Genomic DNA, 26,876 nt, shown 5'->3' on the forward strand with positions numbered 1-26,876 from the left:
CCACTTTGCTCCTCCTCCCACACACACTCCCCCGCCCTCCACCCCTCCAGGAGTACGACAAGCACCTAGAAGCCAGGGAAATCAGAGGAGGGCAGCATGGGGTTAGAGACAAAGTAGGCACGTGCTCCAGGAATCCAACACGGAGAAAAGTACACCTGACCTAGCGTGGAGATTACAGTCCATCCCCCGCCGCCCCCCATACACATACACACATCATCACACACACACATCCACCGCACCACCACCACACACACACATACACATCACACACACATCCATCCCACCCCCACCACACACACATCCACCCAACACACACATCCACCCCACCCCCACAACACACACATACACACATCACACACACATTCACTCCACCCCCACAACACACACATACACACATTCTACACACACACATCCACCCCCACAGACACACACATGCTGCCCGTTCTCTTCACTCTTCCCCTTCTTGCTGTTCTGTTATCTGTTCTAGTCTGGTCAAAAGTCACGAAGACCTGGGTTCAAATCTCAGCTCAATCACGAATTGCCCTTGTGAAGTCCCTGGCAAGTCTTCTCTATTCTGAGCAACAATGGATTCATGATTCTGAATAATCACACTTTCCTGCAGAGGCTGTCATACGCATTTGTGAAAACCACAATCCCGATTTACCTACAAGGCCTGGCAAAAGACTCAGCACACAGTAGGGAATAAATAAATGCTAATTCCCTTTCACCTAGCCATTTCTCCTCAAGACGCCAGACCCTGGTGCACTGCTCTCTCCCTGAGTCCCCTCCTAGTGCCAGGACACTCTGCCAGCCACTCCTTTCCCCTGCCTGCTGACGGGCCAGGTGCTCCCTCCCTCTTCCCTCCTCCCTCCCCTGGGCCCTGCTCCCTGCCCTCCTGGGCAGCCAGGGCAGCAAGGACGGCACCAAGGGAGCTACCCCATGGACAGGGCCCCACAGAGACACCACCGAACATCTCGGGGTAAGAGACCCCAAAGTCCTGCGGGCAGGTGGAAGGGACCACCAGGAGGCTCAGAGCAGAGGAGGGATGGGAAGAGACTGGGAAGGAATTGGGGAAGAGAGTCGCATTGGCAGAGGAGAGCAGAAAGGTGGGATAGGACAAATCTTCATAGCAAAGGAAACAGGAAGAAGGGTTCAGGTTCCGGCAGGAGGAGACTTGGGAAGACAGAGAAGGCAAGAAGGAAGAGCCAGGTTGGAGTGGGGTCAGGAGGGAGGAGCTGTGTTAGGGAGGCTAGATTCAGAGGAAAGATGGGAATGAGGCTGGCTCCCAGGTATGAGCAGGCCCCTCCCTGTCACAGGACCCTGAGCAGTACTGACTCAGGGGGCAGCCGGCTCCAGTGAAGTACCCTGTCTGCTATAAGGGGGGGGGGGGGGGCAGAGGGCAGGGCAGGTGCGGAGGGGAGGGGGTGAGGTACGATTTCCAGCTGCTTCAGCCCGGCAGCCCCACACTTTCCTCCCAACCTGTTCGGGAGTTTTATCTCTGCAGAGTGTGAGGCACCTGTGGAGCACCGGAGGGAGGAACCCCACCATGCTTGTCAGCTGGCAGTCTAGGGAGAGTGAGTGACAGCTTCCAGCTTCCAGGGCCACCTAGAGAAGGTCCCTGTGGCCAACACAGGGAGTGCCCCATGCCTCCCTCCCCCTCCCCCATACAAGACTGTCCAGAAATGCAAAGCCTGAGGCTTGACAGGGGTGCAGACCTTCCCCTCCCCCACCCCAGGGAGCCAGGCCACTGGGCCCCATTGACCACTGGGGCAACAAAAAGTAGGAAGCCTGGCTGCAGGGGGCACCTCTTGGCAGAGAGACAGTCTTGGTCCACAGAAGGCAAAAAGTAACAGAACTGAGTCAAAGGTTAGGGACATTACAGGCAGGGCTAATGGGCTTTCTGGGACAAAAGACTGGCCGTGGGCACTGTGTGGATATAGGAATGGGATGGAGGTCTGGCAATATTTTTTAAAAAGCCTCTTTGCCAATGACTCCCTCTCTAGGTGTTTCCCAAATAATGGCTGCATGCATGAATGAACCTGTAACTCTGCAGTAGCCAAGGCTACCCCCCCCCCATCAGCTGTTCCCTGATTGTAGAAACAGCATTTCTACAAACCTCTATGAACCACCCTGGGTCTCCTACTGCCTGATTTCCACCCAGACCTGGATGCAAAGAAGAACAGCCAGGAAAGGGGCTCTTTCCTCTGCTGGCTTGTAGACCAGTGAAGCCCAGAGGTGGCCAGAGAGAGCCTGTTACTCTTCAACCACCCAGTCCCACACCTCTGCAACTCCTTCATGTTGTCTAGCACAGCCAAGCAACCAAAAGATTGCATTCCCACAGGCATTTAAGTCTGGGTGCAGAATATTTGTGTACTTCAACTGTGCCAGATGCTAGAGGTTTCTGGGTGTCCCCCAAATAGCAAGCTGATCAAGACAGATAGTGGCTCTGCTTCAAGACGGCCTTACAATGAAGAAGGGCCCATGGCACACCTAGGGCAGCTGGCTCTTACGTCAAGTGCCAGGAAACAACGCACGTTGCTGACTGAATAAACCCCAAGGCAGAAGAGGGCATGGCGGCTGCTCCAGAGGAAGAGAGACCCAGCTAGATGAAGGGGTGGGAGGAAGGCAGAGTGGCATGGGGAAGTCCTGGAGGCTGAGAGGAGCTGGGCACTTTCAGGACCTGGAAAAGAGCCAGCGTGGCCAAAGGGCAAAGACATGGCATTGCTAAGGGGGCCCAGCTTCTCCTCAAAGGCCAGGCAGTACTAGGGGAAAAAATGGGGCAGGGTGGGAACAAGAAACTGGGGAAGCCCGTGGCTCACTGCCTTGTCAACTGTTGACTGACCCTTCCTTTTCTTCTCTTTACAGAACTTCTGGCTGCAAAGAAGACTCATACTTGTGAGTAAGGGCTTGAGCCAAGAAGGTGGTACTGGGCATGGTGAAACAGTTCAGAGGGCGTGAGTGAGAGAAAGGCCCAGGTCTAAACAGAAGTGAAAGAGGCAGGCGAGACTACAAGACCCAAGAGACAAGGGCCGAAGGAAAAGACCTATGGGCCAAGATAGCAAGGAACAAAAAAAGAAGCCCAAAGAGTGTCAAGTAACAAGCAATGTAAAGAAAAGGGGAACCGTGAAAGAGGAGGGCAGTGTGCTGGACAGAGGCGCAGGTCGCTGGGCCAGGGCAGGGAGGAGGTTTAAGGTCGCCCCAGCCTCGGAACTTAGCAGCCACAATGGGAGGCCTAGGAGCGTGCCCAAGGCTTTGTGGTGGCAGAGCCAGGTTTGGTGTGTTCATCTCTGTGGTTAACACATTCTGAGGTGTGAGCAAGCCTGGATCGAGACTCTGCAGAACGAGAGAGCAGGCTGCCTGGCCTCTGTAAGAGAGAATGGTCAGGGGCACTGTTTCTTGGGTGTCCTGAAATCCTGAGACTGAAGTCTATGAGCAGGAGCCTGTCCAGAAGGACACCCCAATGGATACTGGCGAGTAAGCATCTTCTCTAGGGCCATTTCAGCACCCCAAGTCCAGCCACAGAGAGACAGGCTATTCCAACACCAAGGGCAGCCACTCCTCCAAATCCTGCCCAGCAACCTGGGAGCATTCTAGAAAAGACTTACACAAGTGTGGTCATTACACAAGTGTGATCGTTACAGAAGTGTGGTGTCCTCATCAGAGGAGGGACCCTCCACACCTCCAGAACATGCTCTTTGTTTGTCCCCCAGTTCCTCTCACTGCCAAAGCCATCTGCAGCCTTGTGTTCCAGCATCCCTCCTCCCTGACCTAGGATGCTCCATTTTCCTGGGGGGTCGGGGCTGCTTGGCTCAGCATAATCCTGATCAGCTTCCTGAGCCACTCACTAGCCACAGGGCCCCACGGAAACGCTGAGCAGCGCCCTGGGAGGAAAGTGAGTGAGAATGACTAAGGCTAGCTGGGGGAGGGGATCGGGGACCACACGGGGGTGGGGGGCTTTTGGAGCAGTGGGAACTAGGAAAAGCCAAGCCAAGCCTCCAGCCCTGCCTTCTGTCTTTGAGTCCCCACTATGAATGTCCGCATGAGGATCCAGGCTGTCCATCCTCACCAACCCAAAGCGCAGCTCCTAAGCCAGCAGAGAGAGGCTTGTATTAATTGAAGAGCTGGGGGTCCCAGCAAGATTGAAGCTCTCTCAAGGGGGTTGGTCCAGATGTTGAGATCTACTCCCCGACCCCAGGTCAAGAAAATAAAAATGATTCCCCCAATGAAATAACCTCAAAAAAAAAGGGTCTAGGATGAGAAACTTAGGGGGCACACACAGACCAAGAGGGAGTCTAGCAACTAAGGGGTCAGAAGAAGAACCTTCAAGGCTGAGGTACCCCACAGAGCAGACTGGAAAATGAAGGGACCCATCAGTAACAAACCTCACACCAACAAAACCTACAGAGAAACTCAAGTGCCAGAGCCAGGCCAGCCTGAGACATACTCAAAAGCAAACTTGAACCAGAAACACCCCCATGTTCCTCAGTGGATCTGAAGTCACTCTGCCTGACCACTCTACCACTCTCGACCTGCGTGGCCTTGAGTGGGTTATTTAACCTCTCTGTGTCCCCCCCCTCACTTGCCTTTGAAATGGTAGCCGTCACACAAAGTATGTTTGGGGATTACATAATCCACCCAGAACTGAGTCAATTCCCCCCACTCTGAGTTAAGCATATTGTTAAGAGGATGAAGATGGTGGCACTCTCTGTGTTCCAGTCTAGCAGTCTTGCTCCTAAAGGTCCTTTCTGAAGGGCCAACCCATCATACAGTCTTGGGTATTTGCCTAATGGTACTGCCACTGTCATATCCTCAGCCCGTCATGTGGAGGTGGCGGGTGGGTGTGCTGAGGGTCAGTAGTCTCCTGATTACACCGCACTGGGCATGGCTGTTGACAGTCCACAGGGTCTCAGTGCCACGTGACACTACCCAAGACAGATATTCTGTGACTTACCTCTGGGACATCCCTACCCCTGGTGTCACCTGGTGAAGAGGGCCTGGGGTACTCAGGAAGAGGGGATTTCGAGCCTGGCCTCAGCCCATGAGCTCCACGAAGCTCCCCAGCTAGAACTGCCCTGGCGAGTGGAAACAGCTTTTACCACCACTGTGGCTGTGGTTTTGGAATTTTCCAACGCCCCCTGTGATTGGCCGCCCCGCCCCTCACACCCTGTCCCAGACCCAGATTGGCCACGTGGCGTGCCTGTCATCATACACAGTGCACCTCTGGGGGCTGGGGGGCTGTCACTTGGCCACCTGTGTGGTTCAGAGCTTAAACACCCCCTGCCCAGAAACACTGCGGAGAGCTTTGTTGAGATCTGCGGGCTGAGGCACCTCTGAGAGGGCTTTACCCCGCCTCCACTGCCAGCTGTGTCTGTTCTGGTCTACTCTACTGAGGAGGACAGGGAGCCAAGACCGGAGAGCCTAGGCTCAGTCATGAGAAGTAAGTGAATGGGGCCACCTGGCCACGGGGAAGCCTGGGTCCTACTGAATAGGAGGGTTGTCTTGGAAACTGCCTCCTTGGCAGGGTGTGTCCCAGTCAAGGTCAGGATGTGCTGAGGGGTGGTTGGAGTCCCCAGGGAGTTTCTCTCCCTAGGCAGCTTCCTTGGCAGCAGTGGTAAATGAGTTGTTGAGGAGTTCCTGCCATAACTTCTGGGAAGACTGAGCATGCCCAGAGTGTCTGGGGCCCCTTGATTCACAAGAGAGACCAAGACCAAAGGAGGGAGTGCATCACCCAAGAGCTCAGTGTCGGAGCCTGGGAGCTGGTGGAGGTTGGTCGTCATTGAGACTCAACTTAATTCCTAGCTCTTCCTGGTGAAGAGTTTCTTTTTGTGCCTCCAAACACAGGCGCTGCTGTGCCCTGAAGCGGGAGTCACAGTAAACTGAGGTCAGCAGGCAGTGGGGAGTCAGAAATTATCATCAGGCCTCAGAAACGCCAATCTGCCTGACTGCCCACACACACACACACACACACACACACACACACACACACACACTGGACATGAAGGCTAAGTACAATTCAGCCAGGGAGTGTGTGCTCTGTGTGTGCTTGCGTGTGTTTGTATGCACTTGCATGTGCCTCCAGCTACAGTAGAGATGGAAGCAGAAAGCTCCTGGTCTCTCTCCCATCCCTGTTTGGAACCATGGGTTGACAGCTGCTGGGCAGATGTCTGGGGCCCATTTGTCTTACAGCCAAGCAGTCTGGGCAGTGAGACCACCCTCCACGTTCACGTAAGGGAAGCCAGAAGACCTCTCAGAGTCCAGGGTAAATGAGGAAAAGGGAAGCCAGTGGCCTTGAGGCCATAACCTGAGGACTCAGGCAGCCCCAACTTCAGCCTGGGGTCTTTCCACAAGCCACAGAAAGGAGGCCATTCTGGGTCCTGGAAAGACCCAGGGACTGAAAGTCTAGTGAGCAGGTTCCAGCACCAGGTCACCTGAGGCAAGCCACTGGGCTCCGGTCTCCAGCCACAAAACCAACTTCACAGTGAAGCCGAACGTAGAGAGTCTCCCAGTTCTAAGAGCTCAGGACCAAAGAGACCCCTTGTCCCCAAAAGAGGCACCCTAAGGGTAAAAGAGAATCTATCCGCCCCCCATGGTATACAAGGAAAACAGATCGAGTTGATATCACTACTTGCATGCGCAGGGTGGGATTACAGTTGGGGGCTGGAGCCTTGGTGAGACAGGAGGACTTGGAGAGTCCTAACAACAGGAGTAGAAGCTGCAGATTTCATTCTGGCTTCTTCCCCTCAACTGCAAAAGCTGGCAGACCGGACCTCAAAGAGATAGCCCCAACATGTCAGATCGGCCCTGGGATGTCATGTTTCTGCATACTTCATGCCCAAGCTGGGGACAGAAGTCCCCAACAGTGGCTGAGAGAGACACTTGGGCAACTCTGCATTACACACACACACGGACACACACACAGAGACACACACACGCATGTATAATCACACAAATATACCTAAGCTTTCTGACCCTATGGGAGTGCCAATTACCACCAGCTTGGGAAAGTCAGAGAAGACAGGCCTTGGGACCATCACACACCAAAGAGTAAGGTCAGAGAAACGAGGAGCAGAAGGAACCCAGGAAATGAGTGATGGATTAAAGATCAGGTTGGCTGATATCCAGGTGGAGGAATATCAGGATTGCCATAGAGTAAGATGTCCAGAGACCACTGGGCACAGGTTATAAGGTACAAACACGAGGGAGGTGGAAAAGAAACTGGAGGATGTCTCATAACCAAACAATCCACTGCCACCACCACCAGCCAGGGGTGAGTAGCCCAGCTCCTTACTGTTAGGAGCTGGTCACTGTGGAGTGAGTAATCAGGAGGTCTAAGCGGGAGGTCACATGTCTGTCACCTTGCTTGAATCCAGTCATGATAATGCAGAGCTGTGGGTCATAAAGAGCTCCAAGTCCCCAACGCACGTGCGTGCGTGCGTGCGTGCGTGTGTGTGTGTGTGTGTGTGGTGTGAATAACAGGTGCCACAGAGTGCGTGTGGTGGGCATAGGACAACGTTTGGTAGTTGATTCCTTCCCCTAAAGTTCTGGGGATCGAACTCACGTCGTCAGACTTTTGTGGCTAATGCTTTTACCCACTGAGCCATCTCATGGCTCTGTTTGGTTTTATGTGTTTGTGTGCTTGTTTGTGACCAAGTCTCATAGCTCAGGTTGGTCTTGGGATCAACACCATATAGCTGAGGATGACCGTGAACTTCTGACCTGCCTACCTCTGTTTTCCAAGTGCTAGGATTATAGGAGTATACTGTGAGCCTTGTTCCATCTGACCTTGCTCCTTCCTCAAACCGCTCCTGCACCCTTCTCCTTTCGTTTCTTCTCATTCCTAGCCCAAATCCCACCTGCCTCAGGCTCAAGACTGGAAAGAACTCCCATCTGCCCCATCACAATGAAAATGTGTATCAACTGTTGTCCCTACCTGGGGCTCACTCACTCCTCCCCTTTCTGTGCTGCTGACTCAAAGCAACAGGGCCAGGGACTTTCCCCCAGCTGAGTGCTCTCTAAGGAAGACAGCCTGGGGTCTCACTCCTGTCCCCATGAATATTTCCTGAGGTCTAATTTCCACTCCTGCTAGTGTGACAACAAGGCCTCTTCCCTGAGACTTCAAGGCTCAAAGAACGGAGATAGGAGATTTCTATTTGGGGGCAGAACAATAATAAAGAGGGGTGTGGGTGCCCCAGCCAAGTGCTTCTGGGTCTGCTGCCTCCCAGAGGCAGCAGAGGTGCCCAGGGGAAGAGCTACTGCCCAGGAGACAGGGGGAGATGCTGAGTATGGTTCCCAGTCCTCAGAGCTTCCCCCTGGTGATTCATCCCCTCCCCCATTCGCGGCTTGTTTTCTTTGAGTTCTTTTATTTCCCCTCCTTTCTCCTGTCCCAGACTGTGGGGGTGGCGGGGGCAGCAAGAAGGGGTTTCGAGTGGCTGGCTAGCTTTCATGGCTTTGCAAAAACCCGTCTCTCCCTCGCCCACCTGAGTCTTAGCGTCACTAGTTTTTCAGTTCTGGGATCAGGTATGTCAGTAAAAAATTCTCATGAGGGCTTGCCCGGGCTGGGGGTATGCCCACCAGGTAGATCAGTGGTTCCTGGCCTTGTGGTGGCAACCACCACCTTGGTTTCCAGCAGAAACTAGAGGAACTGAGAGCTAAGAAAGGAGGGAGGCTGATGACAGGCTGCGGTACACAGGGGACCGCTGGCTGGAGCTGTGGTCTCAGTGGAGAAAGAGAAGAGGCCTAAGCGAAGAGAAGCATTCCTCTTTCTCACCCAGCCATTCATTCATTTCTGCAAAGAAAGGTCCAACAAGAAATAACCTGATTCATACCCTAAATGAGCTGTGGACTTCCAGAGGCACTGGGCCATGAGCTCTGTCCGGCTGCACAAGCTCTCTGACTTTGGCTCTAAAGAAGCAGATAAAGGGTACAGGAGCCAGTCAAGACCACTGATAAAAGTTGGGCCCAGGGAATGGTCTCATCCATCCATCCATCCATCCATCAATCTATCCATCCATCCTCTATCTATCATCTATCTATCTATCTATCTATCTATCATCTATCTATCTACCTCTCTATTTTTATACTAGTCATGAGTCCTTGCTCCTCACCTAACCCATCATCACCCTCATTTCACACTTGTTCACCTTGCAGCCGGTGACCTTGGTCCATCCCCCTCTCCTGGTATACTTGGGCATCTCATCCTCCAAGCGGATACAGCTTAATGATTGAGGACTGTCTCCAGTTACCAAGACCCAACTGTAAACTCCTTGATTGCCCTTTGCCTGTATAGGCTTGGTCTAGTCACTCCTATTCCTTGTTTTTTTTTTTTTTTTTTTTTTTTTTTTTGGTTTTCCGAGACAGGGTTTCTCTGTGGCTTTGGTTCCTGTCCTGGAACTAGCTCTGTAGACCAGGCTGGTCTCGAACTCACAGAGATCTGCCTGCCTCTGCCTCCCGAGTGCTGGGATTAAAGGCGTGCACCACCATCGCCCGGCTATTCCTTGGTTTTTTGAGCTGTAGTTGGGGACACTATTAGTAGACCCTGCTTTACAGAATTGTTGTGACCACTAAAAGTATACATAAAGAATCCCAAGGACGGTGTGGTGGTTCAGCCACTAGAGAATCTTGCCGTGAGATCTTGGCAGCTGGAGTTAAGTCTCTAGAAGCCACGCGAAGGTGAAAGGAAAGAACCAACACCACAGAGCTGTCCTCTGACGGCCAGGTGTAAGTTGTAGCATGTGTGCCCACATGCATAGATAGCGTGCACGCATGCAGTGTAGTAATCCATGAAGACGTTTCGAAAAGAAAGTGAGTGTGATGGTTCGCATCTATAGCCCAGTACTCAGGAGGGTGGAAGGGGAACCCTGCATCCCAGGCCAGCCTGAGCACACAGTGAAACCCCGCCTAGATGGGAGAGGGAAGCAGTGAGGCTGCTCAAGGGATAAAGGGTCGTGCTGCCAAGTCTGATAACCTGAGTTCAGCCCCCAGGCTCCACATGGCAGAAGGAAAGCACCAACCCCTATAAGCTGTCCTCTGATCTCCACACATTCATTGTGGCGTGTGGCCCATGTACATGCACAACCGATAAATAAATGTAATAATCATTTTAAAAGGGAGACTGGAGAGATGGCTCAGAGTGTAAGAGCACAGGCTGCTCTTCCAGAGGTCCTGAGTTCAATCCCCATCACCCACATGGTGGCTCACAACCATCTGTAATTTAATCTGATTCCCTCTTCTGGTATGCAGACCAAACACTGTACAAATGATAAATAAATAATTTTTAAAAATAACTAAATAATTAAAAAAAAACAAGTCTGGGAAAATAGACCAGTTCATAAAGTGCTTGTTTTACATGCATGAGACCTTGGGTACTGTCCCCAGCACCGCACACACACACACACACAAGCACACACAAGCCTGGCATACACTAAGAATTCCGATAGTGCTTACGTCTTTCGTTATTATTCCTCCTTACTCAGTATCAATTGGACAACAGGAAGAGAAGAACAGAAAAGAGAACCATAGCATGCCTCTGCCTGAACCATTCCTTCCCTGCAACTGGGGCTTCTGGAGTGAGAACCCCCTGGGTTGCAGCCCCTCTCTGTTCCTACCACTTCCTCTCTGTGGCTAGGCACCTGGTCAGGACCCAGGGCCCAGCTCTGGATAAAGTCAGAAAGCACTATCAGTGAATCTTGCAGCTGTGAGCAGGGTGAGATTAGAGGAGGTGGGAGGCAGAGGTCCTTGCCTCTGCCTTGTTTCTCCTTATAAGAGGTTCTAAGATGCTCCCTGGGGGGGGGGGGTGCTCCCTGGGGGTGCTCCCAGGGCTGAAGCAGTCTAAAGGAGAGTCACCTTTGCTTTCCAGGGCTGCATCATAATTATAGTTCTCACATTACCTTAGTAGGGCAGACACAGGGGAAAACCTGGTGAATTGGCCTGTATAAAGAATGGGCTTGGGAAAATCATCAAACTGACCTTGACCCCTTGGGAAGAACAGCCTCCAGGGGAACCAAAATCTTGCTGTTTCAAGTATAGTATGAAGGCAAAGAAGCAACCACCCAGCAGCTTGTTAAAGTACAGACTCTCCTGAGCCCCGCCTCAGGCTGCTTGAACAAAGACGCACTTTTGTTTCGTGTATGGGCTATAGCACTCAGAACATCACGAATACGAGGCTAGTTCACTACAGAGTTCCGTCTGCAGCCCAGTCCCACATTTCAACAGGACCTCTAGGTTGCTCGGTCATCACTAGCCTGCACCAGCCATTTTCGCTTTTGTGAGAATGGAGCTCAGAGGGTTTTGTTGTCATTTTTGAAACAGGGTCCCAAACTAAACCCCAGGCTGGCCTAAAAGGCATGGTAACCCTCCTGCCCCAGCCTCTCTGACAGCAGAGGTTTCCCAACTTGAAGGTTTTCATTTGATAACCTTCAGGAGGAGGGTGCAATGAGAAGCAGCCGGTAAGACACAGAAAGCCTAAGAAAACAGCTAAGCGGTGTTTGGTTGCGGTGGGAGCCATGGTGCAGGAGCTGGCCTGCAGGTTCCTGACCTTTGATTGGCTCCAGTTCCTGGCACCACTGGGCCCTGAGATGGTAAGTTCCTGGCAGACTAGACTCCCAGGCAACAGTTTGAGTAATCTTGTGATTACTCAGCTCCCCCTCCCCAAACTGGGTTCCCATGGCTTGCTGTTCAGAGACTGGCTCACCCTGTGAGTCTTAAAGGGTTAGTTGTTAGTTGTGGAAGGTGTTTCTCAGCTCCTCCCACCAGCTCCCTACCAGCCCTTCCCCTCCTTCCTTCCCCAGATCACACACACACACACACACACACACACACACACACACCCCACGCACGCACACACAATGCTGGTACTTTTTTTGATAGTTAAGTGTTTAGGGTAGATGGTACTGAAAGGAGGGGAGGTATAGGGGAAGGAGTACCAGAGACAGACCAGAAGCCTGGTCGTGTGGAGGGTTTGGCACAGGGCTAGGACACAACAGGGGTTTCCCTCTCTTTCTGTTGTCTCCCCACTGCTATAACTATTTCCCCAGTCTTGAACCTCTCAGTCCTTCTAGCTCTTTTGGCTAGAGGGTCTCACACAGAGAGCTCTGACTCTATGTGCTTGTCTCATTGTGGACCACTGCCTTGAGGAAGACAGAAGAGGGGATGGGCTAGTAGCTGGGGTCCAGGACTCCCACAGCTCCCAAATCTCCCTTAACCATCCAAATCTCTGAAGACAGGCAGGGTCTTAGTCACACTGTGGTAAGTAAGGTTCCTGGGCTAGGACCAACAGTGGGTCAGGTGTGGGACAGGGAGGTGTGACTGGGGTCATCCATGTGGTCAGTGCACACACGCACACGGATGTGGCTCTTGGAGAAGGGAAGAGGTAGGGAGGACTGTGGTTGCCTGCTGGGCCAGGGCCTGAGTTCCCACTGTGGCTTGGCCTAATCTCCCTACCACTTGCTTTTCTAGGTGACCTATGTTGGTTTCCCCCCCGCTCTGGTCTTAGGGCCACTAAAGAAAGACATACCACAGTACATAGAGGAGAAGGTGTTAGGCGGGAGCAAAGCCTGTGGGCCAGAGTGCTTCGGCCAGCCTGCCATGCCCATGGACTTGCTTTATATCAGACAGCAATAACCAGCAACCGTTCTGCCCCTCCATGGTGTCCCCTAGAACTGTACGACCTACATGACAGGCAATGTTACTTTCGCCCTCACTTGCTGCCAAGGGAACCGAGTCTGAGAGTGCTATTAGTGACTGGAAGTGTGTGCCCCCACACTTTCCACCCCTCTTCCAGGCACCCAGGTTCCCTCCTGCTCTCTCTTTCCCCCCAAGCATTAAAACCAGCTTGTAACTTACAGGAAACAATCTGAAAAGTGTGCTTTGCTGTCTGGTGGCCGCAGCTTACTGTGCAGTTGGCGGGTGGCAAGTGTGTCTAGGGGTGGGACAAAGAACTGAGTCAGACACTCATGTGGCCCTTTCAGCTGCTTAATCTGACCCAGCTCTCAGCTGGTTTGAGAAGATCATGGTTTAAGGATGATGGAATAATTTGGTAGGTGGTCGGCACATCACGGTCTACCTCCTTCTCTCGCATCAGCAGGCCTATGTGTGGTTTTGTTTTTTGAAACGAGTCTTGCATAGTCCAGGCTACCCTGGAACTCACTGTCTATCCAAGGATAATTTAGAGCTCCTTATCCTCTGGGCCTCCATCTCTTAAGTGCTGGGATTACAGGGATGTGCAACCCCACCCGATTAGCAGGCTCACACGTGATCAGGCACCTGGCCCAGGCTATGAGTTCACATAGGGGTGTTTTGTTCCCTGTAAGGTCCTCCCTCTGTCCATAGAGTGGGGGATGTGTCACAGATGAGAAGGGGCTTTACTGTAGACCATTTTTCTGGCCTGCTCCAGCTCTAGCCTCTCCATTTGGGGAAAACCAGAGATCACCAACTCACCCACCCACTGAGTTCTTAGCTTCTGGAAATATCTGGAATGGCTGGGGCTCCAAGCTTCACCCAATTGCTGTCCCTTCTCTCCCCATCCCCCCCAAAAGTTGCAGATTGAATGTGGGCTTCATGTATGTTGCTATACCACAGAGTTAAGTCCCCAGCCTTTCTAGCTCTTTGGTTTGGTTTGGTCTGTTTTTGTTTGTTTGTTTGTTTTTCCAGACAGGGTTTCTCTGTGTAACAGCCCTGGAAGTCCTGGAACTCCCTTTGTAGACCAGGCTGGCCTTGAACTCACAAAGATCCCCTTGCCTCTGCCTCCCTAGTGCTGGTATTAAAGGTGTATGCCCCCACACTGGAAGACAGCCTCTTGATGTCCTTTAAAATGCTGCAGAAAACTGTAGACACTGGCAGTGACAGGACAAAGGAAATCTGCCTGGGAGGAGCAGCCACGCAGAGGGTGACCAACAGAGCTTAGAATGACTTGGGTGGGAGGGAAAACTTGGCTTTTTGGTTTGGTTTGGGTTTTGGGTTTTGTTTGTTTTTGGTTTCTCAAAACAGGGCCTCTCTCTCTCTCTCTCTCTCTCTCTCTCTCTCTCTCTCTCTCCTGATTTTTCAAAACAGTGTTTCTCTGTGTAGTCTTGGCTGTCCTGGAACTAGCTCTGTAGACCAGGTTGGCCTCAAACTCAAAAGATCTGTTTCCTCTGCCTCCCAAATGCCAGCATGCACCACCATCACCTGGGAAAAAACTTGGGTTTTAGTGTCCAGTAAGCAACATCTGCCTAACAAATGTGCACATGTGCACTGGTACAGAGTGTTTGGATCTACAGGTCACGTACACTTTCCTTTCCTTTCTTTTCTTTTCTTTTTTCTTTCTTTCTTTTTTTCTTGAGATAAGGTCTCACTATGTAGCCAAGGCTAGCCTGGATCTTGATATGTAGACCAGGCTGGCCTTGAACTCACAAAGATCCCCCTGCCTCTGCCTCCCTAGTGCTGGAATCTAAGGCATTTGCCATCACGACCAACAAGCCACATATGCTTTTCATCTGTGTACACACACAAGTGTGCCTTCAAACATGTCAACACATGTGAACAGTTCAGGAGGGTGGGATTGTAGACATGCCACTCAAGCAAACTAGCTGTGTGAGCCTGAGCAAACTAGTTGTTCATCTGTGAAGGAAACGGGTGGATGAGGTGCTTTTAATCTCAGCCAGTTTTAACAGTCATGGTCTGTGCTCACACAGATGGACACAGATGCATTCCTTCATCCTCTTACATGCTTGTATACCAAATACTACATCATGTTGGTTCTGGGGCCAACAGCCTGGAAACCTTATTTGGGCTCTTGGACAATCAGTAAAGCTGGGTTGAGCTTCTCCAGGCTCCATCCCTGCTTCTTCCTAGTCTCTCTGTACCCCCACTGCATTGGTCCCCCTCAGTTCCTGTTCCTGTGTGGCCTTCCCTCTCCCAAGAGTGACTGACATCTCTGTCTAGTGCCCAGTGACTGGTGTACCTCATCTTTCTGCTATGCCCCATCCTCTGTTCATGGGAGTGAAACCTCAGAAGAGGGAGTGGGCACAAAGGCAGCCCCTTGGGCGGGAAGCAGGTGTTACAAAGCTGTAAGGACTCCTCTGGCTCTTTACAGGATGGGGGTGGGGGACACTGGGGATATTCAACTTGAAGGGATAAGCAGGTGGCCTCTTTGCAGCTGCTTACCGCCTCAGTAAAAGCTGATACAACTCCCAGATGCTTTGTGAACAAAACCCAGCCTCCTCAGACCCTTTGCTTTTAGCACTTCGCTTCCCCTTCTCTAATGCAAGAGGGCATGGTGGGGCTCCCTGGAGAAATGGGGAAGCACCAGACACCTGCGTCAGTACCCCAGGCTCATGGTAGTGGAATCCAGAAAAATATCCCGGGCTAACATCTCTCTCCCTCTCTCCCAGCACAAATTGAAGTAATACCTTGCAAGATCTGTGGGGATAAGTCATCTGGGATCCACTACGGGGTCATCACCTGTGAGGGGTGCAAGGTGAGTCGCAGGCAGCGGTCTGCAGATGCACACTTGGTGAGGGTCCTGAACGTGAGGAAGCAGGAGGATCTTGTCTTGGTGTGAGAAAGTGACCACAGCGTCAATCACAACTCTACAGTCGGGGTTGTGGGACCTTTGGTGGGTTTCTAGATGTGGAAAGTCCTGAGGCTGAGGCTGGTGCACGGGAGTTAGAGGTCCCAGGACCACCTTGAACTTGACCTGGATGAGATAAGCAACCTCTGTTCCCCAGGGCTTCTTTCGCCGCAGCCAACAGTGCAATGTGGCCTACTCCTGCACCCGTCAGCAGAACTGCCCCATTGACCGCACCAGCCGCAACCGATGCCAACACTGCCGCCTGCAGAAGTGCCTGGCTCTGGGCATGTCCCGAGATGGTGAGGATGTGGGGGGGGGAGGGCAGGCCCCAAGAGTCCCTAAACTCTTCAGAGGCATCCTTGTCAGACAGAGTTGGCTTGCGAAAACATCCTGCATGGGGTCTCTCACTGTTCTTCCGCCCTTAGCCCTTTGTCCCATCTTTTTGAACGTCCTCGAGGCTCTTCAGAGTCTCAGCTCCAGGCTCTGCACCAGAAACCCTTTACCAGTGGCCTATCACTCGTGTCTCTTCTTCCTCTAATGAATTCTCTTCGTTCTGCCTTCTCCTAGCCTAGTTCCCATCCACTTTCCACGTTGTCATCTCTTGTCCTGTCACCTGAGTTTAGCTCCAGCTCCCTCCTGAACCCTGTGACTGGGAACACCATCAGAGTTAGCCTGAGAATGACCCAGAAGGTGGGGGTGGAGTGTGGTGTTCCTAGGGTCTTATCCACCCTCCTCACCCACCGTCCTCACCGCAGAAGGAGCCCTGGGTGGAGGGGGGGGTGGTGGCATGAGGTGAGGAGGAGCTAGAAGGAGCATGTCAGCACTTTTCAGTGCTCAAAATAACAAAGCGAAAGGAAACATGCAGGGGTGCAGAGGGGCAGGCGGGGCCAAGGGCTGTGCCCCCACACCTGGGAGGGGTTGGGGGAGCGAAAAGGCAGGAAAGAGAGAGAGAAGAGGATGTTCAGAAGAAGCCGCGGAGCCTGGGTTGGGCTGTGGTGAGTATCTAGGTCACCAGGGAGCCTGCAGGCCTGACCACAGGGAGACCTGTGTTCGCAGCCCTTCTCTTCCTCCAGCCCTCCCAGACAGGCACGCTGACCCCAATACAGCCTGAGGCCCCCTATTCAACCCCCACCTCAGCCCCAGTCTCCAGAGACCAGAATCCCAAGCCCAAGCTCATTGCTGGGTTTCTGTCACTATTAGCATTTAGTTTAGGGCTCAAATGATTTTCCTAGGGAAATGGAAATGCCAGTAGGGCAGATCCTAACTGGAACAGAACCAGTTGTGGGAGGAGCCTGGAGCCTAAGCTCCCAAAGAGAAAGTTCACAGACTAGCGGGAGAATTGACTTAGGGTCCAATTTGTGTGCCTGTTGACCCTGCTCTGTACTGTGTTCCCCTGCCTGCCACCTGTACTGATTCTGAACCTTCTTCAGCTGTTAAGTTTGGCCGAATGTCCAAGAAGCAGAGGGACAGTCTCCATGCAGAAGTGCAGAAACAGCTGCAGCAGCAACAGCAACAGGAACAAGTGGCCAAGACTCCTCCAGCAGAGGGCCATGGAGCAGATACCCTTACATATACTTTGGGGCTCCCAGATGGACAGCTACCACTGGGCGCCTCACCTGACCTGCCTGAGGCCTCTGCTTGTCCCCCTGGCCTCCTGAGAGCCTCAGGCTCTGGGCCCCCATATTCCAACAACTTGGCCAAAACAGAGGTCCAAGGAGCCTCCTGCCACCTTGAGTATAGCCCAGAGCAAGGCAAAGCTGAAGGCAGAAACAGCGTCTACAGCACAGACAGCCAGCTTACTTCTGGAAGACGTGGACTTCATTTCGAGGAAGCCAGGCATCCCGAGCTTGGGGAACCAGAACAGGGTCCAGACAGCCACTGCAGTCCCAGTTTCTGCAGCGCCCCAGAGGCACCATACGCCTCTCTGACAGACATAGGTGAGCATCGGGGAAGGGAAATGGGCGGTGAAGATGAGGGAAGAACTTCCACTAGCGCCCTTGTAACCAAATATTAGTCCTAAGGAACTGGGGGATTCTGGACCAAGAGTCAAGGGAGGAGCTAGAGCAGGTGGGCCAGGGAGAGCCTCTTCGTGAGAGTCGGGGTGGGAACTGGCTGAGATCTAGCCATGCCTTCCTCTTCCGGCCCCCAGAGTACCTGGTACAGAATGTCTGCAAGTCCTACCGAGAGACATGCCAGCTGCGGCTGGAGGACCTGCTACGGCAGCGCACCAACCTCTTCTCCAGGGAGGAGGTGACCAGCTACCAGAGGAAGGTGAGGGCAGGAGACACGAGGGAAGGGAGGGCATCACCCCCACCACCACTGGGAGAGCCCAGAGATGGCTACTTGCGCAGGTATGGGAGCAGTAGAGTATCACAGACAGGCTGGCCCACAGGTGTGTTCTCTATTCCCTAGCAGCTAAATGAGAGGGTTTCCCTAGCTCCTGCTTATGGAAAATTTACCCAGCTAGCAACCCGCCTCCTCTTCCATCCAGACCTTGCCACACCGCCTTTCATGCTCTACCAGCAACTGACACTAATCAGTACCTAAGGGCCATTTATTGAATAGCCTTCCTTCTAGTCAGTGTAACAGAAACTTTGATAAAGGACATCCAACCTGTAGCTATGAGCTGCATGTGTCCAAAGATAGTGATTAATGTGGCCCAATACACAATCATGAGGGGTTTTTGTTTGCTTTTTTTTTTTTGTCTTTGTTTTTGTTTTTTGTTTTTTTCTGAGTCAAGATTTTTCTGAGTAGCCCTGGCTGTCCTGGAACTCACTTTGTAGACCAGGCTGGTCTTGAACTCCGCCTGCTTCTACCTCCCGAGTGCTGGGACTAAAGGTGTGTGCCATACCTGGCTTTAAAAAAACATGAGATTTTTAAAAACTTGATTCCCAGGTGTGAACTTTGTAGCTAGCCACATCGTATCGCCGTGCCAAAGGTTAGACATACCTGGGAGATCATCCTCAGCCCTTCTGTCAGCTGGCCTCTGAGAATAGCGTTTACACTAAGGTAGAGGCACTCAGGGTCACAAAGAGATAGAACCAGTCAAGCTCCAATCCGAGGGCTCTCCAGTATCTGCTGTCCCTTCTGCACCACTCTGACAACACCAGGTCACCTCCTCTGTCCCTGCAGTCCATGTGGGAGATGTGGGAGCGTTGTGCCCACCACCTCACTGAGGCCATTCAGTATGTGGTGGAGTTTGCCAAGCGGCTCTCGGGCTTCATGGAGCTCTGCCAGAATGACCAGATCATACTACTGAAAGCAGGTGCCCAGGGATGGGTGGGCCCAGGGATGGGGGGAGAGTATGGGCTGGGGATGGAAGCAGAATGAGCCTGGGAGATGAAGCCAGGGGTGGCAAAAAAAAAAAAAAAAAACAAAAAACAAAAAACAAAAAAAAAAACAGATACTGGGGAGTCAGTTCCTGGCTTTCCTGGCTTTGCGTGACTCTGCCCTCCCACCCCCACCCCCCTTCCAGGAGCTATGGAAGTCGTGCTCGTGAGGATGTGCCGGGCCTACAACGCTGACAACCACACAGTCTTCTTTGAAGGCAAATATGGCGGCGTGGAGCTGTTCCGAGCCTTGGGTGAGGGGCAGGGAGAAATGAGAAGTTCCTGACGCCAGTCTTCTCTAAAGCCCCTCTATAGGGCTGAGGCTCCCTCTGCTCTAAATGCCCAAAGGGTGGTGCCCTTGAGAACCAGCTTCCATGCTTACTCTCTCCATCTCCACCCCGGCAGGCTGCAGCGAGCTCATCAGTTCCATATTCGACTTTTCCCACTTCCTCAGTGCCTTGCGTTTCTCTGAGGATGAGATCGCCCTCTACACGGCCCTGGTTCTCATCAATGCCAGTGAGTGTGGCTGGGCCCGGGGAAAAACACTCTGGTGGCTAGGACACAGCAATTAGTGGAAAGCCTAGGCCTTTGGGTGTGGCTATCCAGAAAACCTAGGAAAGTGGGCCTGCTGCTCTGTGCTTGTTAAATAGCAGTACAAGTCTTCCAGTTCTGCCAACGGCCTCAAACCAGAAGCAAAACTTTATAGATGACTTCAGGGTATTTGAGGAAACAAAGCCAGAGGTCTCTTAGGAGTTGAAAGAGAGCCACAGACAACTTTAGAGGCCTTGGTGGCCACCTGGACAAATTCAGGAGGTCAGCTGAGCCACTCTTGTAGGAATGGGAAAGCTCCCTTCCAACATTTTACCTCGTGACAGAAACCTAGTGCCTGACATTGAGCAGGTGAAAGAGCAGGTCACCAGGGAAGAGGTAGCTTGGAGTTGGAAGACTAACAGTCCCCACCCATTTCATCACCAAAGGTTCCCTAGTAGTTAACTAGACAGGCCCAGCGTCTCATCTCTGCTGCTATCAAACCAACACACACACACACAGGCACACGCACGCACACACACACACACGCACACACACGCACTCAGCTGGGAGGGCCTCTCCAAAAAGATACGTGACACCATTTTGCTGGGCAGGACTGTGTGTGATTTTTCTGTTTCACTCTGGTCCCATCCCTTCCTTCAGACCGGCCTGGGCTCCAAGAGAAAAGGAGAGTGGAGCATCTGCAATACAGTCTGGAGCTGGCCTTCCATCATCATCTCTGCAAGACCCATCGCCAAGGCCTCCTAGCCAAGGTAGGAAAGATCCCTAGGAGAGAAGAGACCAGACCCAGTGCCAGTTCTGTGCCCTCGGGGCCAGGGTCTTCAGGAGCAGAGGAGGGAGTGCCGAGGTGCTGTGTTAAGGCAGAGTTTGCAACAGCAGCGGGACTGTGGGAACAACTGGTTCCAGGTGCAAAGAGGCGGAAAGTTAGCGTGGAGTTGTGAGAGACCTCCAGGGAACAATTGGGTTTAATATAGCCCACATTTCCCCAGCACCTGCTTACACAGAGCCACAGAGCACTGTGGAAAGATACAGAGATGCCGCCTCACTAAGGTATTTCAGTCGGGTATAAAGAGATGCCATGCCTTCTGAAATAACTCTAATATGAAGTAGAATGTGTGGTATTTCATAATGAGATTAAAAAGTGCTTTTGATGATAGGTCTCTTACCCTTAAGGCAGCCCAGTTATAAATAGGCAGGTGTTAAGATCTTCCTGTAACAATAAAGTGATTTCAGTGGCTTATATTAATTGATAACACGAATCTTAACTGCAGTGCTTTTTCGACGATTTCCCTGGAGCCCCTAATTCAATATTATAAAAACTCTTGAAAGCACAGCATTGGTGGTGTGTGCCTGTAAAGCAGCACTCACGAGGACGAAGGAAGCAAGAGAAACAGGAATTCAAGGTCATCCTCAGTTATAAAGAGTTTGAGGCCCGCCTGGACTACATGAAACTCCCCTCTAAAAATGAGAGAACTTCTGGAAAAAATTATAGTGTGTACAGGAGTTTAAAACAATTCAAGAGACTGGTGAGATGGCCTGATGGATAAAGACACTTGCCACAAAGCCTATGATGGCCTGAGTTTGATCCCTGGGACCCACATGATGAAAACGAAATTCTTAACGCCTGCAAGTTGATCTCTGACACACACACACATAAATGAAAAATGTAAAACTTCTCCACAACGTGAGGGTAAAGCGAGTAGAACCTAAGTACTACCTTAAAAAGGCAAATCAAGCATGAAAGATACAGGTTTGAACAAACATCCATGAGGACAGAGCAGGTATCCAGGCTTAGGAACGGAGATGAATGGAACTCTAAGGAGGTCAAATAGTATGTAGAGGGAGGATGGGTCATGGCACGTATTTCCGTGCGTGTGTGTGTGTGTGTGTGTGTGTGTGTGTTTGTGTGACCATGTGTACGTGGTGCCCATGCAGAAGAGGATGTGTATGTATGCCTGTAGAGGCCAGATAACCTCGGCTAGCATTCCTCGCTGGTGCCATCTATAGTTTTCATTCATTCATTCATTCATTTACTTATTCAGTTACTCATTTTGAGGCAGGGTCTCTCACTGGCCTGCTCTGTGGTTGACCTAGGACTGCTGAGAGGCCCCAGAGATCTGCTGTCTCTTTCTCTCAAATGTGGAGATTACAAGCATGAACTACCTTGCCCATCTTTCTTTTCCCCCCTTTTTTTCTTTCTCTTTTCTTTTTTGTTTGTTTTTTTTTTAAGATTTATTTATTTACTATATGTACAGCACTCCTTCCATGTGTGCCCGCACGCCAGAAGGGGGCGCCAGGTCTCATTACAGATGGTTGTGAGCCACCATGTGGTTACTGGGAATTGAACTCAGGACATCTGAAAGAGCAGTTAGTGCTCTTAACCACTGAGCCATCTCTCCAGCCCTGTTTTTTTGTTTTTGTGTTTGTTTGTTTCACAACAAGTTTTTCTGCATTGCCCTGGCTGCCCTGGAACTTGCTTCATAGACCAGGCTGGCCTCAAACTCACAGATCAGCCCTCCTCAGCCTCCCCAGTACTGGGATTAAAGGAGTGTACCTCCACACCCAGCTTTCACCCGGTTTCCTTTCTGTGGGTTCTGGAAACTTTCAGGTCCTCATGCTCGAAGGCCTGCACTTTATTGACTGAGCTGTCTCCCCAGCTCTCATGGTACTTTTCGGTAAATGTGAGGCCAGAAGCTGGGGTAAACTGGAGAGAACAGAAGGTAGGCCTGAAAACTGTGAGGAACAGGAACTGCGAAGACTCTCGGTGCCATAGGAAGAGTGAAGGTTTTGCTTCTAGGCAATGGGGAGCCCCGACAACTACAGCCATGCATGGGGAGCCCCTACAACTAGAACCATGCAATGGGGGAGCCCCGACGACTAAAGCCATGCTATATTCAGATCTGTCATTAAGAAATTTACTTTGTAAAGGACCCACCTATGTAGTCATTCTCTTAGGCCCTTGTGGCACACAATCGTGCTAGTGCTGAGATACAGAAGTTATCCAAACAATCTCTCCCTAAGAAATGTAACCTCCAATCACAGCAAAATAGATCTAAAGAAGAGACTGGGCCTAGGAAAGCCATTGGAATGCAAATGTGGTTGAATCCACTTTGGTGTGTTTTGTATTTTTTTTTTTTTTTTTTTTTGGTTTTTCCAGACAGGGTTTCTCTGTGGTTTTGGAGCCTGTCCTGGAACTAGCTCTTGTAGACCAGACTGGTCTCAAACTCACAGAGATCCGCCTGCCTCTGCCCCCCAAGTGCTGGGATTAAAGACGTGCGCCACCACCACCCGGCTTTTGTATTATTTTTTGAGACAGGGTCTCACGTAGCCAAGGTTAGTCTTAAACTAATGATCCTCCTACGTCCACATTCACAAGTGCTAAGATCACAGGCATGTACCACCACGCCACCAACACATCATGGGCTGGAGAGATGGCTCAGCAGTTAAGAGCATTGCCTGCTCTTCCAAAGATCCTGAGTTCAGTTCCCAGCAACCACATGGTGGCTCACAACAATCTGTAATGAGGTCTTGTGCCCTCTTCTGGCCTGCAGGCATACACGCAGACAGAATAGTGTATGCATAATAAATAAATAAATATTGAATAAAAAAATAAAAACACATCACACAGCCGGGAAGTGGTGGCACACGCCTTTAATCCCAGTGCTCGGGAGGCAGAGGCAGGGGGATCTTCGTGAGTTTGAGGCCAGCAAGCTAGCTCCAGGACAGGCTCCAAAGATACAGAGAAACCCTGTCTTGAAAAACAAAACAAAACAACAACAACAAAAAAGCCAGGCGGTGGTGGTGCACATCTTTAATCCCAGCACTTGGGAGGCAGAGGCAGGTGGATCTCTCTGAGTTCGAAGCCAGCCTAGTCTACAAGAGCTAGTTCCAGGACAGGCACCAAAGCTACAGAGAAACCCTGTCTCAAAATACAAATAAATAAATAAATAAATAAATCACACATTCCAGCTATCAGCCACCACTAGACTATTAAACTCCTAACTCAACTTCCCACCCTACCTTTGTCTGCCATGTCAGAGCCACACACCACTCACTCAGTATCCATGCTGGCCCCTTTAAGGAGGTAAGACCATCACCGGCCTCTTTTGTTTCCTACCTCCCTGTGTTGCCAAAAATTCAACTCTAGAGTCTGTGTTATGGTCAAAGGGACCATCACGTCACCCCTACTTTCTTCCTACCTGACTTTGTACCACTCTTTGGGTTCCCATACTCTGACCACACTTTCTTTGCTAGTCCTTCAGCAGACCATGGCTGGTCCCATCTCTCGGGGCCTTCGTACCTGCCGCTGTCTCCTGTAGAATTCCCTCTGAGTTTCCAAATGTTTTTCTTCAAGCCTTCATTCAGGAAAGGTTTTTCCCTAAACGATTACCCAACAGGAGAAGGACTCCTTCCCTCATCCTGCTTCAGTACTAATAAATACAGCTGTATGCTGTAAATACAGCGGTATTCCTGTAGATACAGGAATATGCTCTAAGAACACAGCTTTACATTGTGGGGGACCACAGGATGAACTCACAAAAACACACAGCTACACTGCCTCTACCCCTGTAGCCCTACAGAACCACTGTAGTTAAAGGTTCATAACTCCTCAAAAAGTTGTTAGGCAGCATATAGCTGTATTTAGGGATCCCTGGATGCTGTATACAGCTAATAAAACTACAGTTTCTATTCACTGATGTTATATCGGAGCTCCTGACAGTGCTCCACCTAAATTTGTCAAGTTTCTCAACAAATATCTTTTGAATGAATAAAAGAAATTACTGTAGTAACCCAGGCAAACTCAAAAGCACTAAAACACAAAAAGATAATAAATTCGAGCTATGTGCGGGAGTCACCCGCTGCTTTCCTCTGGCAGGTACTTTTCTAGGGAGCTAAGCAAGAAGGGGAGACGGCAATAAAGAGGTGGTTTTAAGTCTCACGTGGTTGTGCTGGAAGTTGCATAGGAATGATGGTGTCTCGGCCTTTCTCGCTGCCTCTGTCCCAGGGGCTTCTGTGCCTTCCTGCGGGGGAGGACTGACTAGACTGATTTATGTTTGCTATGTTGGGTACCTGCTTCAAAACTCTGTTTAGTTCAAGCAAGCAGTTGTCGGGCATTTGTGCCAGCATTGTTATAGGAACGGAAGAGACCTAGTGGGGAAAGACAGATGGACCTAAGTAAATGTGAAGCAGAAGGCAGATTGATCCTTTCCCACAGTGTGGCAAGTACTACACAGAAGGAAGCCTAAGGAAGAAGGGCTTTATCCCAGCAAGGGATGGGCGGGGGGGGGGGGGGGGGGGGGGAAGCAAGGTGGTCTCAGAGGAGATAACACTTGAAGCAAAGGAGATTTAGGAAGGTATTCCAAATGAGAAAAATAAGCCGGGTGGTGGTGGCACACGCCTTTAATCCCAGCACTCGGGAGGCAGAGGCAGGCAGATCTCTGTGAGTTCAAGATCATCCTGGCCTACAAGAGGTAGTTCCAGGACAGGCTCCAAAGCTACAGAGAAAACCATCTCAAAAAACCAAAAAAAGAAAGAAAGAAAGAAAGAAAGAAAGAAAGAAAGAAAGAAAGAAAGAAAATAATATGAACCAAGGCAAAGAGCTGGTAAAGTCAGTTTGGGGGTAGGCAGAGCCATGTATGCCATCAGCCCAGCATGGCCTTGCTAAGCCAGGCACGGTGCTGAGGGTGCAGATGTGACTTTCAAAACCTAATCCAGATGCACGTACATCTAACCAGTGGGACCAGCTGCTGGGGTGGAAGGAGCAGCAGGGAGGGGTATCCCAGTTCAACAACAGCAGGAAGACATTTTTGCTCTGGCAAACTCTGACTCTCAATCCCTCCTAACCCATCTCCAGCTGCCACCCAAAGGGAAACTCCGGAGCCTGTGCAGCCAACACGTGGAGAAGCTGCAGCTCTTCCAGCGCCTCCACCCCATCGTAGTCCAAGCTGCCTTCCCTCCTCTCTACAAGGAGCTCTTCAGCGCTGACTTTGAGCCCCCGAGGGGCTAACCAAAAGACCCCAGGACAGACAACTGTCTGCTTCCTTCAGCTGACGGATGGCCCTGTCTCCCTGGACTCCGTTCCCTCAGCCTCCCCCTTCTTGTGCTCTCTGGGGGGTGGTCTCCCTAGGAGTGAGCAAATGCTAAGCCTGGTTTTCTGCCCCCAGGCTTGCCTGGCAGAAAAACAGTAGCAGATGACCGTGAAAAGGCTTGTTAGGTTTGATTTCCCATAAGTTCCACCCTGGCTTCCGGAAGGTGTGGGGTAGATGGGACATAAAGGCCTGTAGGATGACCAAGTCAAACGAACAGGAGGATAAATCCAGATACCCAGGGTGAAGAGAACTCAATTCTGAGCTTGAAAGCTAACAGAGTCCTTTGAATACCTCATTGTACTTCCCCTTGGACTCCAGCTGGGGGAGATGGATCTAGCTCAGACTGGTGGTGGCAAGCAGCCAGAAAGACGTGTATATAACAAGTATCCAGATCCTTGAGATTTTTCTGCTTTCCTCCTTCTTAGTCCAGTAAAGAAGTCGTTCGCCACCCTGCCCCTTTTCTGGGACCTGGATATGTAAAGAGTAATGATGGGGTAGAAATGAGGGGCCAGGATACCGGGTATGGAGGGAGGCCACAGTCAATGAGAGTCAGTCAATGAGAGTATCATTGACAGAATTAGAATGCGAACCTCTGTGTGCACTTTGAAAGTCGGCTTTGTTAGCACACTCTAACCAGACACACACACACACACACACACACACAGATGGAGCACAGAGCGACTCTGCCTGCAGTGACACACCTTTGTAGACACTTCTCCAATGGTACAATCTCTCCCTCGAGGTCACAGCTCAGAGAGGCTGGGAGGTGAGGGGTCTTAGGTCTACAGGATGTCAGAGCATACTTTCCCAGCTCCGGCTGTCTTCTGTCCCAAGAGCTATCCCTAAGAGAAGCAGAGGATTGGACGCTGATCAGCCAGAGACACCCAAGGACCTGCCGGCACTGGGAGGATGCCCTTGCCCTCAGCCTCTATCCTGCTCTCTCTATGAGGAAAGAGGGCAATGCTGTCCCCTGCTCTGTGCCTGTGGGCCGCTGACTCCAGCATGGGGGAATGACTAGGAACAGGGCAGGGACCTGTTTCTCTTCCATAATCTTGCTCAGAAGTTCTCTCAGCTTTGTAAAGCTGCCTACTCTCCTAGGAGGTGGAAGCAGCAGCAGAGAGGGAGGGAGATTTTTTTTTTTCCTCTCAGGGAAGGGTTTAACTAGATAAGCATAAAACCCTACTTGTGCATTCTTTATAAAATGATTTTAAAGGCTGGAATTTGTATGTGTGTTTGTGTGTGTGTGTGTGCACGCGCGCATGTGTGCACACTTGTGCAAAGGTGCAGGGCACATGAGTTGGGTGGTGGGAGACCTAAATGCTACTACCCAGGATACACGCTTGCTCTGAAGTCTTGTTGCCGTGT

General features: G+C 51.2%; 1 protein-coding gene across 1 annotated transcript; it reads left to right on the forward strand.

The window, feature by feature from the left end:
- The first annotated feature begins 889 nt into the window (after positions 1-889).
- On the forward strand, positions 890-26,723 carry LOC121450657 (nuclear receptor ROR-gamma). The gene is made up of 11 exons (XM_041655822.1): positions 890-979; positions 2,866-2,895; positions 15,366-15,451; positions 15,702-15,843; positions 16,975-17,481; positions 17,694-17,815; positions 18,677-18,809; positions 19,020-19,127; positions 19,279-19,389; positions 20,065-20,174; positions 25,277-26,723. The coding sequence occupies exons 1-11, from the start codon at positions 940-942 to the stop codon at positions 25,427-25,429; spliced, it is 1,542 nt and encodes a 513-aa protein (XP_041511756.1). The 5' UTR covers positions 890-939; the 3' UTR covers positions 25,430-26,723.
- The last annotated feature ends 153 nt before the right edge of the window (positions 26,724-26,876 follow it).

This window comes from Microtus oregoni, unplaced genomic scaffold, assembly GCF_018167655.1.
Source record: "Microtus oregoni isolate MIOR12 unplaced genomic scaffold, Mior012 000007F_ref0000211, whole genome shotgun sequence".
Taxonomy (NCBI): Eukaryota; Metazoa; Chordata; class Mammalia; order Rodentia; family Cricetidae; genus Microtus; species Microtus oregoni.

Coding starts and splice junctions, on each gene's coding strand:
- LOC121450657 (XM_041655822.1), top strand. CDS start 940: ATGGACAGGGCCCCACAGAGACACCACCGAACATCTCGGG. Junction 18,810..19,019: donor GATCATACTACTGAAAGCAG/GTGCCCAGGGAT, acceptor CCCCCCTTCCAG/GAGCTATGGAAGTCGTGCTC. Junction 20,175..25,276: donor GCCAAGGCCTCCTAGCCAAG/GTAGGAAAGATC, acceptor ACCCATCTCCAG/CTGCCACCCAAAGGGAAACT.